Source organism: Dama dama, chromosome 15 (assembly GCF_033118175.1).
Source record: "Dama dama isolate Ldn47 chromosome 15, ASM3311817v1, whole genome shotgun sequence".
Taxonomy (NCBI): Eukaryota; Metazoa; Chordata; class Mammalia; order Artiodactyla; family Cervidae; genus Dama; species Dama dama.
The window spans coordinates 69,804,485-69,824,308 of NC_083695.1; the positions used below are offsets into that span (position 1 = coordinate 69,804,485).

Sequence of the window (19,824 nt, forward strand, 5' to 3'; positions counted from 1 at the left end):
TGGTTGGCTTTTTTTTTTTTTTTTCCACTTCTCTCCCTCCCCCTTCCGTTTCTATTTGTGAAGGGAGGAGGAAGGCAGAGGCGGGCTGCTGTCTCTGGCCGGGGACTGGAATTTCATCTGAATGACTGCCCCTGCGCTCACGCAGCGCCCCGGAGTCGGCCCGCCTGCGCCCCGCAGCCCGCACCCGCAGACCGCGGGCCAGCCGGTGGGCGCCCGCGCCGCGGCCCGGGGACCGGCTCGCCTCGCCCGCCCGGTCCGGATCTAGTAGTCTTTGGCCGGGCCGCACTTGCTTCCCCGGCCTCTCAGACCCCGGCCGAGGCGAGGGAGGCGCGGCGCCGGCGAGCCGGGAGAGAGCCACCATTGCCGCCGCCGTCTCTGGAGGAAGTGTGCGGCTCCCGGGCTCTGTCCGCCTTGGGGCGCGCCCCAATGTCAGCCGCGGGCCGGAGTGCGGGCCGCCGGCCGCCGCTGCCCTAGCCGCGCCGACCGAGAGGCGGCCTCTTATATGGAATTTGGACCCCGGCGCTCCCCTCCAGGGCTGGTGCCCCAGCCGCGGCCCTGGCGCAGTCCGACGCCTCCCGCTAGGCGCTCCGGAGGAGGAGGAGGAGACGCAGCCGGCTGCGCGCGCTGCGTGAGGACCGAGGCTCACTCCTCTGGGGGGCGGGAGCGCGGAAGGCGCTGGTGAACTGAGCGACTGTCGGGACGGCTCGGGGCTCGGTGGCCCTCCCGCGGCACCGGACGGACCCCCCCAGGTCGGGGTGTTGGGGAGACCTGCCCGGGTCCCCTGCCCGCCGCCGCCATGGCGGAGAATTGGAAGAACTGCTTTGAGGAGGAGCTCATCTGCCCGATCTGCCTGCACGTCTTCGTGGAGCCGGTGCAGCTGCCGTGCAAACACAACTTCTGTCGGGGCTGCATCGGCGAGGCGTGGGCCAAGGACAGCGGCCTGGTGCGCTGCCCAGAGTGCAACCAGGCCTACAACCAGAAGCCGGGCCTGGAGAAGAACCTGAAGCTCACCAACATCGTGGAGAAGTTCAACGCCCTGCACGTGGAGAAGCCGCCGGCGGCGCTGCACTGCGTGTTCTGCCGCCGCGGCCCCCCGCTGCCCGCGCAGAAGGTCTGCCTGCGCTGCGAGGCGCCCTGCTGCCAGTCCCACGTGCAGACGCACCTGCAGCAGCCCTCCACCGCCCGCGGGCACCTCCTGGTGGAGGCGGACGACGTGCGGGCCTGGAGCTGCCCACAGCACAACGCCTACCGCCTTTACCACTGCGAAGCCGAGCAGGTGGCCGTGTGCCAGTACTGCTGCTACTACAGCGGTGCGCATCAGGGACACTCGGTGTGCGACGTGGAGATCCGGAGGAATGAGATCCGGGCAAGTACCCTACACACACACACAATCACACACTCCCCTCCTTCCCTGCAGCCTGGGACCACCCTTCCGGACAGGCTGACTCTTGTGACATCAGGCCAGAAGCCCCTTTCCAAACTCCCACTCTAAGTTTGGAGGCAAGGTCCTGGGAAGAAGGGTCCCCAATCGCTACTTGATATATTCCTGCACCTGTGCTCATAGGGTCCATCTTGTCAGTCACTTATAGAAATGAGGTGTGGGGCTGTCAGGGGTAGAGTTTGGTTGTTGCTTTTCTGTTTTGCGCGCAGCTCCCTGGCCCGGCAGTTTCCGTAGGCCCTAGGGGAAGTCACTAAAGGCAGTGACCCAGGTCCTGCTTCTCCAGCTGCTGTTTATGTAATGAGTGTCCTGGTGCCGCTGCTGTGGCTGACATGATCCATGATGCTGGCATACCAATGAGGAAGTAAACAAAAGCAGCCATGTTAGTTTCAAGCCCTATTGGAAACACATTGGGAGGGTGGAGGGGGAGCTTCCGGAGGGAGAGCAGAGCCCCTGGTATCTATCTGGCCAAGGCCTGGGCAGCCAACGGCATCACCAGGACAGCATCTCTGCTGTTGGGATTATTCCCTGTAACCCCCTCTCCATATGTGAGAATCACTGCCCACGGTGTGCCTGTGTGTGTTACACTCGTCCGCATGAACACACCTTAAAGTATGTCTTCATCACCCTGAGCCTTTTTCTCCCAGCCCAGCCCTCTATCACAGCCCTCCCACATTTGGGGAGGGGAAGTGGAAGACGGAAAAAGAATCCTGTGGGTTTAAGGTTGAGCCGCCTTGCAATCTGGTTTCAGGCAGCTGTCTCCCCTGGGCTGCCGGCTGGGTGATTATGGAACCGCATCCCCTCCCATTGTATACACCCTGCAGCAGCAGCCAATGTCAAAACCGCCTTCCCCCTGAGGCCTCTGGGCCTGGCCTGGCTGTGGAGCTGGACTGAAGCAATACTTCCGTCCCCTTCAGTGGAGGGGGGCTCCTCCTAGGTTCCTCCCTGGTCCCCTGGCTTTCAGGGTTGAGTCATACCAGAAGGAAGGGGTTGGCCTGAGACTCTCTGAGCCATCTCAGAAGCCCCAGCTTGGGGCCTGGGTGTGATATCATGGGGGTGAGACTGGGAGTGTTGCTGGGTGGGGACCCCTGGAGGCTAGTCGAGACCAGTGGGAGCTTGGGTATGAGGAAGCTCTGAGCAGGGCACAGTTGGAGATGGGGGCTGTTTCCTGTGAGGGGGACCAGTCAGAATGAGTCACTGTTTAGCAATTAAAAAACATACACATACAACTAACAAAAGGCAGGAGGGCTGCCACAGGCTGAGGGCAGGGATAACAAATAAAATTTGCTGTATAATTAGTTTCCAATTGGATGGGCTAGCTTTGGGGTTTTGTGCCAGGGCAGGGCCTCTTGATTCTTAAAGGAAGTGTGTGTGTGTAATGGGGGAGGATGGCGAGAAGAGCCACCTCCTCACACACACCAGGACTGGAAAAGGCAGAGGCCTAGGGGAACAAATGAGCCCCTACTGTCCTCCACCCCCAACCCAGGGCGGGCAGAGCCCAGACTATTAATAGAAGAAGCTGTTAATAAAGGTAGAAGGGCTGGGAAGGAGGCTGGGAAAAGTGCAGAAAAAGGAAAGCTGCCCAGTTCTCTGTCCTGGGTGTGACAGTGGAAAATGAAAGGAGCGGAAAGGTGGAGATGTGGCTGAAAGGCACAGAGAAAGGGACAACAGCCAGGGTGATGAGTAAGTGTGTAGAGTGAATGTGTGTCTGCACCCACGGCTTTGCCCTTAGTTATGTCAGAGTGCTCAGGTGTCGTTCATTTCGGTGGGGGAGAGAACACGGTTGTACCTGATTTGGTAGTAGGAGGGTGTCTGTAGACGTGGGTCCATGTTCTCGAGTGTCTCTGAGACTGTCTGCTTTGCCCTCAAAGGCTCCTGGCACACGTACACAGTGTACCCTGGAGTTCCCACCAGCATGTCCTTGAGTACATGGAAGGACCTGGATGGAAGCAGGCCCTGAACTTTGTTAGCAGCTCCATGTGCATGTGCGTCTATGTGTGTGTGTTCGTTCCTGTGCCTGCTGTGGGCAGGCGCAGAAGTAGTGGGTTGCATCACAGCCAGATGTGCAGTTCTGTGTGCTCAGCATCTGTGCCCCACAGCCTGAGTCTCATCCCTTCCCAGGCTCCCCTACCCCAGGCCCTCCAGACTCTCTCTGCTGTCAGGGCACTGGAGTTGGAAACCCTGCAGTGGTCTCAGCTCCATGCCACCGCCCCTTGGTGTGAGTTGGACTTACTGAACAGGAGGGCCTCATCCTCATGGGAGGGGGCGAGCCGCCTGAGAATCTGAATGGAAGAACCCATTGCGCTCCATCCTCACTAGGCCAGCCAAGGGGAGGGGCCTTTTCCTGGGCCTCTTTTCCCTTGTGGGAGGGAGTCTGTCTTAAAGGGCCCCGGCTGGTGCCATGGATGAAGGCAACAGAATTCTCCCAGATACAGGAGCAGATGCATGGAAACCTGGATCACACCTTAGGATACAGACAGCTCTGCTTCTTGTGCTTCCTCTTCCGTCGTCCCAGAGAAGGGCTAGGGGCTGCTGAAATGCCCTATTGGCTAGAAACAGGAAACCCTGATCAATCTCCCCGGGTGGTCCTCTGCCCCATAGTCAAAGCACCCACCTGTGCAGTGACCCAGAGCTGGGACCCAGCAGGGAGCCAAGCAGGGCTTCCACCTAGCAGGGGGTCTTAAAGGCAAGGCTTTGAAGTCCTTGCCCCACTCTGCCCTTGGGAAGCCAGTGTGCAGAGGCCATGTTGCTCTGAAGCTTGGATGCCCACTGGGTAGACCCTAGAGACCACGCTCCCGAGACACCTTTAGGCCCCAGTGTATTCTCCTTTGGGGCTATGGAAGGCTGAGGACCCAAGATTGGGGCATCCAGGTGGTCAAACCCTCTTCAGCCCCCAGGTTTAGGGATTCATGTGAGCAACTTGGGACTGGTTTGAGCTGAGAGCACTTCTATCTTAGAACCCTCCTCAACATAGAAAGAAGATCCAAGATAAGGCCTAGATGTGTCATGTCTGTAAATGGTTATGCACTGAGTGTGTGTGTGTGTGTGTGTGTGTTCAGGTCATAGTTGTGCCTCTGTGTCATTCCTAATACCCCAGACTGAGGTTGGAAATGTTCCCAGGACTTTGTACCTTGAGTTCTCAAAGGTTTAGAGTTGAGAAGAGGTTTTTCTCTGGAGACAGGATCCCACTTCTTGGGCCAGTTTGGGGTTCACAGCTGCTGGGGGTGGAGGTTACCCTGCTCCCATTGCCGCTGGCCAGAGGGGTTGCCCTAGGACCCTGGAGGGGACCTAGGTCTCTGTCCCATGTGTCTGTCACCAGGCGGGCTCTGGGAGAAAGGGCTGCCCTGGCCCAGCTAGAGCCTGGCTGTGGCTGCAGCCTGCCTCAGGCAGTATTGACCTTACTGCCCTCCACCGACCATAATCCTGAGGTCTTATGTGGGGTGGGAGCTAGGATGGGGAGGCTGTGTGTGGGTGTGTGTGTGAGGTGTGAGGGTCAGGTAACTGCTCCTTTACCATCCTGAAGGATCAGGAAGCAGGGCAGGGCTTGGCCTTCCTCCCTGGGCCCCAGGCAGAGAGGAAGGAACCTGAGGCGGAGGCCCAGCCCCCCACCTCCATCCCAGAATCCTGCTGATACAGCTGGGCACCTGTCATGCACGCCCTATTGATTACTTTGCCTCCCTCAACTCTGGGTGCCTGTGCGTCCATCTCCACAGATGTGCGTGTGTAACTGGTGTGTCTGGGTGTGCATCTCATGTGGAACTACTGTTTTGTATCTCACATGTGTATCTCCGAGAAGGTACAGTGTGAATGACTGACTTAATTACAGAGTTGTCTTGTGTCTGACTGTGGGGCGGGGAAGATCCATGTGTGTGTTGGTGGGGGCGGGGGGTGCCCTACTGACTGTACACCTGTGAGTGGAAGTTGAGTGTGCACACATGTCTATCAGTGATGGCACTAGTGTGTGTGTGACTGCCTGCCTGGTGGTGGTTGGTTGGTAGGTGTGAGTCTTGTGTAACTTTCTCACCTGGTGGGGATGTTGGGGTGGGGAGGGGAGGGGACACATCTTTGGGTAAGCTTGTTGCCTGAGGTGGGTATTGGAGGTGGAAGCCCAGATGGATCCTCCCATGCTGTGTCGGGGGCAGTCAGGGTGGTCGTAGGAAGAAGGGGAGCCTGGCTGGGGCCCCAGCCCCGGCCTGAGCAGGCAGGCCTGGCTGGCCGTATCCCTGGCTCTGGGAAAGCCTTCCTTCCCGGCTGGCCTGGCATTCAAACCCAGACAAAGGGGGGCTTTCTCTCTCGCCTCTTTGTTCTGCTGCCCCAGAGCGCTGCTCTCTGCATGGCAAAAGCTAATTCCACTCTGCAGCTGGGAAACCCTCTCTAGGTCTGCCGGGGCTTGCCTCCGAGGTGCCGCCTTTCTCCTTGCCCTGGCTCGTGCCCTGTAGCCACTTCACTCTGGGTCTGTGGTTGTCTGCAGCCTAGGGGACCACACAGTAGCCCCAGGCAGGGACTGAGGCCCGGGAAGGGGTGACCAGGGCAGGCAGAAGCTGCTCTGAGGCCAGGAGGGAGTGCTGTGGCCCAAGGAGAGGGGAAGCTAACTAATATACTCCTGGGACTAGGGCTGATGCGGGAGAGTGGGGGGCGGCTTTGGCAGCTGGGGAGGAGGTTAGGAGGGTGTTGCTCTGCGCAGGGGCTGCCTCCAGAGCGGGAGCTGGCATGGGGGTCATCTGAGCAGGAAGAAGTGCTCTGGCCGCCCAGCACCCTTTTCTCACCTCCAGCTCTGGCCCCCTCTAAAAAACCTGGGGCCTGCCTCTGGCCTGGCTCCTGAGGCCCTGTTCCCTCCTGACTTTACTTTTCTTCAAGGTTGACTTGAGGATTTTATTATTATCATTTATTAACTTTTATATATCCTAGAGTCTCTATGGCCTTACCCGTCTGCCCAGTCCAGTCTGGCACCAGAAATGCCAGCTGGGCCTGGCCAGTCAGTCTCTAGAAGGCTGGGAAGCTTTCCCGGGGCAGGAATGTGAGGGGCTCATGATGGATCCCTCTCCAAACTGGTGTAGGGCGTCAGAGAGAGCAGCTCAAGGCAGAATCTGTAACATTAGGCGACAGGTGTGAGGGTCTCGGAAGGGTGGGAATAGTGAGCCCCTAAGTCTTCGTGATGCTTTTGCCCTCACAGGCCCAGGAGCAGACTGTGGAAGGTCTTAAGTCCTCAGGGAAGGAATAGGGATGGGAGTGAGCAGGACCCACCTGGGCCAGCAGGTGTGGAGTGGGGCTGGGCCTCACGGCCTTCTGTGGGAGGTGTGGTCCCTTGAGTGCTACTAGTCTAGACCATGGTTCTTTCCATTCTGCTTCTGCACACTGGAGGTGTGCCGCGGTCCTGTGTGACCCACTGCAGGCTGGGAGCAGTTTGTAGAGTGTATGTCCCACTGCCTCCTGCACTGAGAGGCGGTCAGGCTGGGAAATCTCTCACCTGTGGGTTTTTCCCAAGTGGATAATGGAGCCTCAACTCTCAGTAATTTCCGGGAGGTTGAGATGGAAAGGAGGCTGCTGGTAGGGGAAAGGGCCTTTGCTTCCTCTGCTCCCCATCTTCTAGCTTCTTAGCAACCTGATTCAGTCATTTGGTGGGATCGAGGGGCAGCAAGCGGATTTCCCTTCTCCCCACCACCGCTCTTACGCCCGATTTTCCAACGTCTGAGACAGCAGTATTCCCCGCAGCCTCCTGTTCCCCCAGGTGTTGACTGTGGCAGGAGTAAGATCACCTAGCCCCGAGGGAGAGTGATTCCTGCAAGGGTGAGCTGGACAGGGTAGGCCCCCTTCCCAGGCCAAGGGTGGCTGCTACCCCCTGACAGTTTCCTTCCTATTCCGGGCCTCTCCCTTCCCCCTGTAGTGGAGACAGAAGGCCGATGGCCTCTGAGCTGGGCCTGGGCTGATGAAACCCAGCCACCTGCTGGGGAATGTGCCCACTTGGCTGGGCTGAGCTCTGTCCCAGAGGGCTTGGGGCAGGCAGGAGTTAGGGCTTGGATCCGGAAGTCAAGGGAGGACACCTCAGGGTCCTAGGGTGTCAATGCTGCCAGGAGAGGATCTGGGAAAAGCCCAGAAGAAGGAAGGGGCTGAGTCCCACCCTCTGGGACAAGACCTAAAGTGCCTCCCTGGGATGTACCCTGAGGGAGTTTCAGAGGGGTGTGGTGGGGACCTCCCACTGGTCTGGAGGGTGGGAGTGAACAGGCCCACTCCAGGGCTCTGAGGGAAGGGGGGCTGGGATCCCATCTGGGGCTGCCTCTCTCTTGCCCCTTATCTGGGACTCAGCCCCAGGTACACCCCTACTCTGATACTGATGGGTTTGGTCATGTGAAGGAGATGGGCAGGGAGACTGCAGTGCACAGATGTGTGGAGGTGGGTGAAGCCTGGGCTCTCAGATGTCCTGGACACTGGGAAGGTCTGGAGCCTCAGATGCATCTGGGTTGGAGGACTGTCCTCCCAAGTGTGGGGACGAGGCAGCCACCAGGCAGAAATGTGTTATAGGGAGGTACAAAGGTCTAAAGTCCTTTGGTATTCTGGCTACCTCACCTTCACGCAGGCCTCCCTCCGTTGTCTGGGGCCTTCAGCACTGTGCAGGGCTGTGTGTGTAAGACAGTGGGCCTGAGGTGGTCTCAGGGCCCAGGTGGCGGTGTGTGCCTGTGTGTGCCTGTGCAGTTGTATACATGTAGTTGGGGGGGCTGCCTGCCCTCTTCACATGCCTGGGGGCAGTTTCACAGACAGGGAGGAAGGACGTGTGACTACCTCCATTCCTGCTCCCAGCCAGCTGTGTTTCTAGACAGGCTCTGACTCCCAGGCTGGCAGCAGATCCCTGTGCATGCGGGGCTGGGGTGAGGGGCCTGCTGGAAGGATGAGGTGCTGGAGTGGGGGCAGGGCTGTGTCGGTGGGTTGTGTCATGAGGTGCTGTCCTGGGTCACTGAAAGGTCAAGTTGTTGGTGTGGCGGGGGTGCAGTGTGTCCCAGATTTTCCCAGCTCAGAATCTGAATGCCTCCTCCTGGCCCCGGAGATTTGGTTTTCTGTTTCCAGGGTCGCCACCAACACAAAACAGGGTCGCCAAACTCTCTTACTGGCCTTGGTTTCCCCATATGTAAAAGGGGTTGGGGGTATAAGGGAGGGATTGCTGGCAGCTTGTCTTGAGGAAGCCTCCTGAATGTGAATGGGAGTGAGGGTCACGGGGTCAAACTTGAGGGTCACTTTGAGGTATACACAGAGGAAGAAAAAGAGCCACTTTTGGTGGAGTGGACACTTACTGTGAGCTAGGGTCTGTGCAGTCTGTTTTGCAAATCTTGTTTTGTGCACAAAACTCATGGGTTTATTCAGCAAACAACGTTATGCATCTGTAGGGTGCTGGGGTCCTTGGGTCTCAACTGGGAAGGGAAGTAGAAAAATACAGCAGCAAAGCCCTGTTTTCAAGAAGCCTTGAGTTTTGTTTGGAGATCAGAGTGCAGTTTGTCAGACAGACTATAGAATGCTGTTGTCCTTAGCTCTTTCTGTGACGTGGCCATGATTTGTGTCTGTAGTGTCCAGTATAGTAGCCACTAGCTACATGGAGCTGTTGAGCACTTAAACTGAGTGAAAAACTGGTGCTTAGTGTTTTTGACTTTTAATTAACTTAAAGTGGAATAGCCACATTGTGACTAGTGGCTACCATATTGGACACCACAGCTATAGAAGGAGAGCAATGTGACAGCCCCACCATACAGCCAGGACAGGGAGGGACCTTCAGAGCCTCTGAGCAGGGGCCATGGAGAGGAGCGGAGCCTTAAGTTGGGCCTTGAAGAATAGACGGGGAATAGGAGAAGGCACCTCGAGTTACAGAAAGGCATCAGCAGGCTGCAGGGAGCTTGAATGTGCAGTGTCAGGGACAAGATACAAGCGCACCTGACTAGGAGAAGTAGGTTGTAAGATCCTACAGTGTTTCGAAGGAGGGGTCATTGAGGGCTCTTGGGCAGGAAAGGGACCTTGTTTCAAGAGGTGTGTCTGGTAAGGGAGGATAACAAGGTGGTTGGAACAGCCAGGATGAGCAGCGCTGGGAGGAAAGGGGTTGTGGAGTCAGAAGATTAAGGGCTGAGAAGGGCAGCATGGTCCAGACCTTCCAGCAAACTGGCCTCAGGTCTTCGAAGAGCCAGAGTCTTCTCTCCCTCCAGGTCCAACTAGCAAGGACTTCAGAGGCCCAGCTCTCAGTGTCAGGAGCAAGCCAGGGGTCAGCTGGCTGGCTTGATGTCCCACAAGTGTAAGGCAAGCATAAGATAAGATCTCTGGGCTGGGCCAGAGGACTTGTGAGACCCAAGAAAGCTGTGTGAAGCTATGTACCATTTCTAAGATGGTGCTCCCCAGAGAGAGGCCCCATGACTTAGATAAGAACAGACCCTACTGCCTGGTCATTTAGGTTTGTATTCCAGCTCTGACACTTACTAGCTGTGTGACTTTGGAGGAACTACTTAACCTTTCTGGTTTCCTCTTCTCTGAAATGTGGATAATAATAGTACTTATCTCATAGCATTACTGGAATGAGTAGATAATTCTCTACAGGAAAAGTGCTAGAACCGAGGCTGGTCTGACCCTGCCCTCAGAAAGCTCATGGTTTAGAAATGTGTGGGAAGCTATTCCCGGCTCTCTGTTCCTGGGGACAGGCTGGCCAGGGCCCTGGGATTGCACGAGGGCCAGAAGGGATTGGGTGGCAGAGATTTTAGGTCACCTGGTTCAGAGGATCTTTAGGATGAGTTTGTTCTGTACAGGGAAGGATGGTGTCCACCCGTCTTAGCCCCCTCTGATGCCCTTCCCCCTATTGTTTCTGCAGAAGATGCTGATGAAGCAGCAGGACCGACTGGAGGAGCGGGAGCAGGATATTGAGGACCAGCTGTACAAACTTGAGTCAGACAAGCGCCTGGTGGAGGTGGCCACGCCCACGCCCCGGGATAGGGTGGGGATGGCTTGGGCACAAGGCCTGGGGCTCGTTCCTCGCTTGGGCTCGGACCTGTTGCATGGTCAGCTCTATGTGCCAGAACCCCTTGCTCAGTCATTCAATGACCTGTCAGTGGATGAGCCCCCGGCTGGTGCCAGGGTTGCTGTACTCCCAGTTCAGGATTCCAGGTCCGACCTTGCCCGTGGGAAGCCCTAGGCAGCCTGGGGGTGTGGGGTCCCAGACTCCCCTATCCAGGATGGGAGTCGGGCAGGAGTGGCAGCCAGAGGCACCCCCATACTCACCGGTCCCCCCACCCTTGCAGGAGAAGGTGAGCCAGCTGAAGGAGGAGGTGCGGCTGCAGTACGAGAAGCTGCACCAGCTGCTGGACGAGGACCTGCGGCAGACGGTGGAGGTCCTGGACAAGGCCCAGGCCAAATTCTGCAGCGAGAACGCAGCGCAGGCGCTGCATCTCGGGGAGCGCATGCAGGAGGCCAAGAAGCTCCTGGGCTCCCTGCAGCTACTCTTCGACAAGACAGAGGATGTCAGCTTCATGAAGGTGGGCTGGGCCCCGGGCTGGCTGGCGGGACCCAGGGCGACATTTCTAAGTTGGAGTCCGCATGCTTTGCTCCCCAGCTGGCTCCCCCACCGCAGGGGGTTTGCAGCCAGCCTGCATGGATTCAGAACCTCCCCACCACCCCCGTTCTTTCTAGCTTTATGACCTTGGCAAGTCATATACGTTCCCTAGGCCTCAGCTCCCTCACTTATAAAATAGGGTTGATAATGTTGTTTTTGTTCAGTCACTCAGTCATGTCTGACTCTTTGCGACCTCATGGACTTCAGAGGCCAGGCTTCCCTGCCCTTCACCATCTCCCAGAGCTTGCTCAAACTCATGTCTGTTGAATTGGTGATGCCATCCAACCATCTCGTCCTCTGTCATCCCTGTCTCCTCCTGCCTTCAGTCTTTCCCAGCATCAGGGTCTTTTCCATACAGATCTATTATCTGTCATCCATAAGTCCAGATTTTTAAAAATCTCTGAAAACCGAAAGAGAAAAGTTCAGGCAACTCATCTAACAGCAAAAATTTGACCTGAACTAATGTTGGCAATTTATGATATTTATTGATCTTACTTGGTACAAATGTTGAAACGTTGCTGCAGAAACATCGATGTGTTAGATTATGGTGTCCTCCGTAATCACATGTTATGATATAGGCATCACATGTCCCTTCCAAAATCCAAAAAATTCCATAATCCGAAACACATCCTGCCCCAAAGATTCTGGATAAAATATTGAGTGCCTTCAGAACCTTCCTCTTGGTAGTTGTTTAGATAAGATGCTGGATGTCTGGAAAGCACTCATGGTGTTGTCTGTCACACAGCAAGAGCTCAGTCTTCTGAAAACAGAGGCACCCCACCCTCTGCCCCTGCAACACTCTGGCCAGCCTTAGAAGTGTCAGCCCTGCATGGGGAGAGAGTGAATGGGGCAGCTTCCATCTTCCCCTCTCCCATGCTGCCTTTCCCACTGACACCCTTTTCTCTCCCCCTAGAACACCAAGTCTGTGAAAATACTAATGGACAGGTGAGCAGATGGCCGCTGGCCCTCAGGGGAACACACGTAGGGGAGGGCAGGAAGGGGCAGGCCCATGGTGGGGAGGTAGGGCGGGCTTACGCGTGATACCTCCTCACAGCAGATGCCCCGTCCACTGCCCCCAGGACCCAGACCTGCACAGGCAGCAGCCTCTCTCCCCCTAAGATCGGCCACCTGAACTCCAAGCTCTTCCTGAACGAGGTGGCCAAGAAGGAGAAACAGCTGCGGAAGATGCTAGAAGGTGAGGGGTGAGATCCTCAATCAAAGGAAGAGAAACCTTTGCATGCATGCTCAGTTGTTTCAATTGTGTCTGATACTTTGCAACCCCATGGACTGTAGCTGGCCAGGCTCCTCTGTCCATAAGATTCTCCAGGCAAGGATACTAGAGTGGGTTGCCATGCCGTCCTCCAGGGGATCTTCCCAACCTGGGGATTGAGCCTGTGTCTCCTGCATCGCAGGAGGATTCTTTACCCACTGAGCCACCTGGGAAGGCCGAGGGAACCATCTGGACAAGGGTAAATGCCAGAACCTTCCCTTTGAGAGGTAGCCTGGCCTGTCATAAGCCTTGCCTCATATCCTGGCTCTGCCACTTCCAGCTGTGGGACCTTGGGCAGGCCATAGTACTTCCCTAAGCCTCAGCTTCTTCAGCTGTAAAAGGGGAATGGAGTAGCCAGCATCAAGATGATGTGTGATGTACTGTGCTTGGCCCCATAGACAGAAAAGGTCCCCGGGGAGAGGAGGCTGGGGTGGCCTGGGATGGGGCTTTTGCGACTTTTGCCCAAACTTTCCACAGGCCCCTTCAGTACACCGGTGCCCTTCCTGCAGAGCGTCCCCCTGTACCCCTGTGGCGTGAGCAGCTCTGGGGCGGAAAAGCGCAAGCACTCGACGGCCTTCCCCGAGGCCAGTTTCCTAGAGACGTCGTCGGGCCCCGTGGGCGGCCAGTATGGGGCAGCGGGCACAGCCAGCGGCGAGGGCCAGTCAGGGCAGCCCCTGGGGCCCTGCAGCTCCACGCAGCACTTGGTGGCCCTGCCGGGCGGCGCCCAGCCAGTGCACTCGAGTCCGGTGTTCCCCCCATCGCAGTATCCCAACGGCTCTGCCGCCCAGCAGCCCATGCTCCCCCAGTATGGCGGCCGCAAGATTCTCGTCTGTTCTGTGGACAACTGCTACTGTTCTTCCGTGGCCAACCACGGCGGCCACCAGCCCTACCCCCGCTCCGGCCACTTCCCCTGGACAGTGCCCTCGCAGGAGTACTCACACCCGCTCCCGCCCACCCCCTCCGTCCCCCAGTCCCTTCCCGGCCTGGCGGTCAGAGACTGGCTCGATGCCTCCCAGCAGCCTGGCCACCAAGATTTCTACAGGGTGTATGGGCAGCCGTCCACCAAACACTACGTGACGAGCTAACGCCACGCGGGCAGTGAGCACTGGGGAATCTTCCCCCCCAGCCCCCGGCGGCTCGGGGATGATGCATCCAGAGACCTGCCCTTCTACCTTCCTGTCCTCCCTCCCTCCCTCCTCCATTCCCCCAAGTCTTTTCCTTTTGGATTTTGTTTTGTTTAGGGCTTGTTTTGATTTTTTTTTTTTTAATGAATCTCCTGGACGCGGAGGTGACAGTGGGAGCTGGCCTGGGCCAGGGCCGCAGGTGGCCCCGGAGTTGGGAAAGCGTCTACCTCAAGGCGCTGAGCTCTCTCTCTCTCTCTCTGTCTCACCTTTTTCCCTTCCCTCCTTCCCCTTCCCACCCCATGGCTGGAAGGAGCCTCAGCTTCCTTTATAGCCTTGCGGGGAGGGGCAGTTTCCAACTCTCCTCACCCAGTCCTGGGAGGAGGGCCCAGGTGCCCACTGGACTGCTTCTCCTCTTGGTTTTCTTTTGGGCAGTTTGATCACTGACTGAATAAGGAATGACCTGTAGATTGTGGGGCTTTTATTTTTTTTTAATTTTTTTTTTTAAACCAAGAATGATTTTTCCTGCTTCCTTCTCACCATCCTCCCAGACGGAGTTCAAAGGCCACTTCTCAAGCAGCTTTCGGCACCTTCAGCCTCAGAATGGAATCTTAAAGACAGGAACCCCATGTCCAGGAAAGGGGAAAAGGAACTTTGCCAATGATAGTGACCACAGCAAAAGCAAATAATAATAATATTAATAATAATAAAGAGAAATAAAAGAAATAATAAAATAAGAAACCATAGCACAGCCCTTGTCGAGGTCAGCGGGAGAGGAGGGGCTGCCCGGAGTTGGGTCCTTGCCTGGGTTTTGACACAGCAACTTCCTGTAGTGAGCACTTTGTATGAATCGTGGACTTCCTGTTCTCAAGGCGCAGGTATTTATTCTGTAATCTGTCTAGAGCACACACTGAAATCCAACCTTCTAATAAACATAATGGCGCAGTCCCACTCCCTGCCTCGCCTCTTACCCCCAACCCCTCCAGGCCTGGGGTTTTCAGGCGTTGGTGTAAGGAGGGGCCCCCTCTAGGGACGGAAGCCCCGGCCTTGATTCTCTTCTGGGTTTAGTCTGTTCCAGGCCTGTGAATATCAGTTCGTCAGCCACTAACTATATCTACTCTCAGCCTTGGGTTCATTTGACAAATATTTGCTGAGGGCCTCCTAGGCCCAGCCTCCCTGCTGCATGGGCCCCGGCATCTCTTTGAGTTTCTGCCAACATGCTCTTAGCAAGGACGGACAAAGGAAAAAATACCTTTCTATGAGTCTTGCAAAGTTTACCTCCTTCACTCCACAAATATTTATTAAGCACATGCTAAGCACCAGGCACTGTGTAGGGCCAAGGGCACAGAGCTACAGCAGTCTCTATCTTGAAATTTAGTCTAATGGAGCCTCAGCCCCCATTGATGTGATAAGGGTGGGGGGCACTTGGCTCCTTTCTTCCTTTGGTGGCTTGGGCTCTGGCTCCTGCCCGTGAGCATGGAGGAAGAGAAGCCAGGAAAATCTTGAATGCTGGGAAGCATGGAGGTTGGGTGGCAAGGTGAAAAAGACATCCTACCCTCATCCCCTTTGGCAGAGCTTCTCAAAGTTCGGTGTGTCAGGAGCTTGTTAAAAAGAGCTGATTCCTGGGGCCCTACATGGACTCAATGGGAATCACTAAGGGCAACATGCTTTTGTTTTGTTTTTGCCGAGGCATGCTTAATCTTAGCTCCCTAGACCAGGAATCAAACCGAACAGGGATTGAACTCTGCCCTCGGCAGTGGAAGCGCAGAGTCCTAACCAGACCATCAGGGGATTCCCAAGAATCACATTTTTAACCTCCTGGTAATTCTGACACATTCTGGGGTTTGAGAAGTGCTGCCATGAGGGACTGGCCAGGGACCTGCTTGTCAGACCTGTGGGTAGGGTGGAAGGATGGGCAGGGCACACCAAGCCCTCTTGAGGGAGGAGCCAGGTGAAGGTGGGTGGGGGCTAATTTTTTAAAATCTATTTTTAATTGAAGGATAATTGCTTTACAATATTGGGGGCTGATCCTTTAAAAGATCTCTGGTTTGTTGCCTAACACTTTGCATAGATCTGCTTATGTGTAAAGTAGAAGGGGCAACCTTTCCTGGGTGCCTTGTTCTCTTTCCCCTTGTCTGGGTGGAATCAGGGCCTGAACGCCTCCCACCCCAGAAAGGCTAGAGCAAGACAGGGAGCTATGGGTAAGTCCTTCACCAGGGGTTCAAACTTCACCGACAGCTAGTCACCCCTCTTCTCAGGAAAAGAGTGCAAATCCGTCCCTGTCTCCCAGTCAGTAGGGCTGGCCAGACCAAAGTCTTGGTCTTGCTAAGTTCCTCCATCCTCCTATCCTATGGGGTAGAAAATGACTCAGTGTGCAGTGGGTGGACCTTGATCACCGCTCCCCCTTCCCCACTTTGGCAAGTAGCCAGAGCCAGGAGCGCAGGATGACAACAGCTGGCCTGCCCCCTTCTCTTCTGCACCTGTTTGGGACTATTGAGGGGAGGCAGATGGCTGGAGCCTGTACAGTGCTCCTCCAACCCAGGGTGGAAGGATGCCTGGGGGCAGGTGCTGCTGGACAGATAGACATTTAACTCTACTCACATCTGCTCCCGTCTCACTGTCGCTTTCTTTCGCTTTCTCCGGTTGTCAGGAACCCTGGGACATTTTCTGTGCCAGGAGTTGGGAGCCAAGACGGAAAGCTGCCCAATTTCTTTCCCACTTGGCCTAGTTTTGGTTTAGCGGATGGAAGAGGTTCTTTCTCCATGGACATCAGTGAGACTGGGATATGGAGGGGAGAGTCTGGTGGGAGTGGGAGGGTCTTGAACCCCACCAGGCCCCACCTCTGAAAGCCCACCCCAGCAAACAGACACCCAGGTACACAGCCTGTAGGCAGCCAAGCAGCTAACTGTGTGTAGTATGGCCAGGGGTGCCTGGGCAGCCAGGGAGCCCGGGAGAGGCTAACCCCATCCAGCTGTCCCCAGCTACCCAGCTGTCCCTGGCTTTGTCGGAGCAGCTGTCACCCACCTCCCAAAAGTGTCAGAGGAGGGGCAGAGGAGGCCAGGAGAGCTGGAGCTGCCCCAGGAACGGGGCCGGGGAGAGGAGGTGTGGGAGGCCTTTCTCACTCTACACACTCGAGACACCCCCACCCCCGCACCCACAGGCACGCCCTGTGCCTCCCTCCGCGAAGCGCTCAGTCTCAGAGATACTGGCTCTGCCCCCCCAAGCAGTGTCTTCCCGCCCTCCCCAGGGAGGCCATCGCTCCTCCCCTTTCCGGGCAGGGCAGGGCAGGGTGTCAGGAGCGGAGCTCTTCTCCCCCACCCCACTGATGGCTCCTGTGGGCCAGATGTGCAGAGCCCGCAGGGAGGCGACCGCCGGGGGTTTCCTCCGCCCGCCACCCCCGCGGGCCCGGGCTCTTTCATGTCGCTGCCCTCCCTGGTCCCAGCCCCGGAGCTGAGCAGCTGCGCCCCGCTTTCCGCCCCCAGCCTCTCTCCCAGCTGTCTTTGGGGTGGGGCCGGGCAGCTGGGGAACAGCTGCAAGGCGTGGGGGGGGGGGGGGGGCGGTTCGAGTGCCCTCCCGCAACAGCCGGAAACAGTCTCCTTGCCCAGGCCGGGTGCAGGGGGAGGGTAAGGGCTGGGGGATGGTCGGCCCTTGCGCCTCTCCCCCCACCGCAGCGCATCTGGCCTGGCCTGCTGAGTGCGGGGCAGACCCCAGATCAAAGCCCCCTCCGGGCTTCAAAGGGCACTCTAGGGGCGGGAGAGGAGGGTGGAGCAGTGGGGGAACACCCTGAATGGGGAGGCCGCTGAGTCAGTGCACCAGGGCCCTCTCTGGAGGCTGAGACCCTAAGTTCTAACCTCCTTTCTGGGTTCTTCTAGGTCCTGTTCACATACACCCACTCCACCATGCCCTTTCCTCAGACTCCTTCATCTGCTCCCATATGAGGGTGGGGGAGAACCCGAGAACACTTTCAGGATCAGACCTGGCCCCCTGGGGGATTTCCTACCCCCATCCCATCTCCGCCTTCTGTAGATTGGGTGTGGGGTGCTGGGAGGTCCAGGAGATGCCCTTCCCCAGCCTAGGGCTCCAGGCCTACAAGCAAAGGGTGCTGTGGGGTAAAAGGGAGGAGGAAAAATGATTCCTGGACATCCCTGGACAGACCCACCACACTTTACCCCTCTCCTATAGCGAGGTTCTCCCTATAGGCTTTTGGAAAACTCTTCCTTGGAGGGGCTTTAGCAACAGTGGTCTCTAGAACCTAGGATCTTGGTACTGATTCTAGAACTCTCTGAATCCAGTTTTTTTCAGTTAAAGAGGCAAGGAAGGAAATAGAGGACACTCTTCAGTTGCCCCCTCCCTTTCCTCTGCTAAAGTGCTGAGGCAAGAGCCTGGGATTTGGGGCTAAGATTCTGGAAACTTCGTTAGAGGCTGCAGGGAATGGGAAACGGATCAGTATTAGGAGGCAGAGGCAGCTGGGGCTGGGGCTTCTGGTGAGAGGTGAGAGGCCCCCAAAACGGGCCCGGCCTTCAGGATACCAGCTTCTTCCTCCAGCATCTGTCTTCCTCCAACACTCTGCCCCACCCACCTGCCCTCCAAAGTCTTTCTTCCCTTCCAGGGCAGGATGTATTCACTCTCTGCTTGAATTCCTCCAGGGACAGAGAACTCACAACCTCGAGACACCCCTTCCATGATGAAAGCTCTTACAAAGAACAAACAAATCTGGTGGCTAGAGCTTTGGCCTCTACCACATTCTCCAGTGTATGAGAATCACATCCCCTGAGTGAGGAAGGCCTTTACAAGCCCAGGGCTTCTTCCCTAAAATTCCCTGTCCCTGGCATTTATGATGCCGGGACTTGCCAAAGGACTTCTGCACTGGGAGGCTGGATGTTTCCTCCACAGGCGACCAGTTTTCCTTAATTGCTGTGTGGTTAATTCCTCTCAACTGCAGCAAACTGGGTTATTTATGACTTCTCTTTGCACTTAGATCTTCAATAATTGGGTCTTTTTTGAGAGAGAACCCATCTGCTCAATGCCATAGGTTATTTCTCATGGTTTACATTGAGGCAAGAAAAGGGTGATGTGTGGGGTCGGGTGCAGCGTAGTTTGCAACAGCCTGTAGAATGGGGTCTAGAGGTGGTATAGGCAACATCTAAGAATTGCAGATAAGAAGTGGAATGAGGGAGCAGGCTCCCAAGAACCATGCCGTAAGGGCAGTGTAGACTTCTACCCCACTTGAAAAAAAAAATGGGAGTGAGTCACTTGACATATGGGTGTCCTGGCTGCCTGGCTGTGAGTTGAATACTGTCCTCAGACACTCTCCATGTGTGTGCCTGCTGCAGGGCACTGAGCAAATGGGCAGCTCATGGCTTAATGCATAGGGACTCTCCCTCCACACCAAATGCCATCCCTGCCAGCTGCGGCTGACTGAGCCCCACCTGTCAGGTCATCGGCTTAGAGTCAGTCCTCCAGTAGCCCATGTGGTTCCGTGCCCCAGTAACTGCTCTTCTCTCTGCCTGGATTGCCTGTCCAGCCTCAGAGTCTCGCCTTCTCTGTGCATTCCTCCCCACCTCTCTAGAGGAGGTATGAAAAATAATAAAAGATGTGTGTGAGATCCAAGATGGGGCTGGTATAGGCCGCTTTCTAGCATTGATAGTTATCACGATGTTCAAGTTCCTTTGGGCCAACCACACTCCCATGCACTTAGCACTCTCACTTGGTATTCTAACTCATTGTGATTTACGGGTCAGGTTAGAGGCTGCATAGCTTATGTGTCCGAGTAGCCTGTGCGTCCCTGGAGGACGTGAAATATTAATCATCTTTGACTTTTCAGAGCCTAAGAAACAGTGCCTGTTTCATTCATTCACTCATTCATTTATTCAACTAATAATTATCGCTGTCCTTCTAATATCGGCCTCTATTCCAATGCTGGGGATACACTGGTGAATGGAATACACAAACTCCACTCTCTTGGAGCTAATAACTTGGTGGGAAAGAGCTGACAAACAAGAAGTCAATAGAGGGACTTCCCTCGTGGTCCAGTGGCTAAGACTCTATGCTCCCAGCGCAGGGGGTCTGGCTTCAATCCCTGGTTGGGGAACTAGATCCTGCATGCTGCAACTAAGTGTTCGCATGCCACAACTAAAGATGCCATGTGCCTCAACTAAGACCCGGAGCAGCCAAATGAATTAATAAATATCTTTTAAAAAGAAATCAACAATTGTGAGTTGATGATAAGTACCAAGAAGGGAAGTAAAGCAGGGACAGGGCTTGTCAGTAGGAGTAAGGAGGTATGGCAATTCTTATATATGTAGGTGGTTGGGGAAGGCTTTGCTGAGAAGGTGACATTGAGTGGAGATCTTAAGAATATGAGGAGGCAAGATCTGGGGATATTTGAAGCAAGAGAGTCCCAGGTGGAGGGAACAACCACAAA

General features: G+C 55.9%; 1 protein-coding gene across 1 annotated transcript; it reads left to right on the plus strand.

Annotated features, from left to right (window-relative positions):
• The first annotated feature begins 241 nt into the window (after positions 1–241).
• On the plus strand, positions 242–14,508 carry TRIM8 (tripartite motif containing 8). The gene is made up of 6 exons (XM_061162491.1): positions 242–1,366; positions 10,272–10,367; positions 10,699–10,932; positions 11,923–11,954; positions 12,089–12,204; positions 12,757–14,508. Exons 1-6 carry the CDS (start codon positions 797–799, stop codon positions 13,362–13,364), a joined length of 1,656 nt encoding a protein of 551 aa, XP_061018474.1. The 5' UTR covers positions 242–796; the 3' UTR covers positions 13,365–14,508.
• The last annotated feature ends 5,316 nt before the right edge of the window (positions 14,509–19,824 follow it).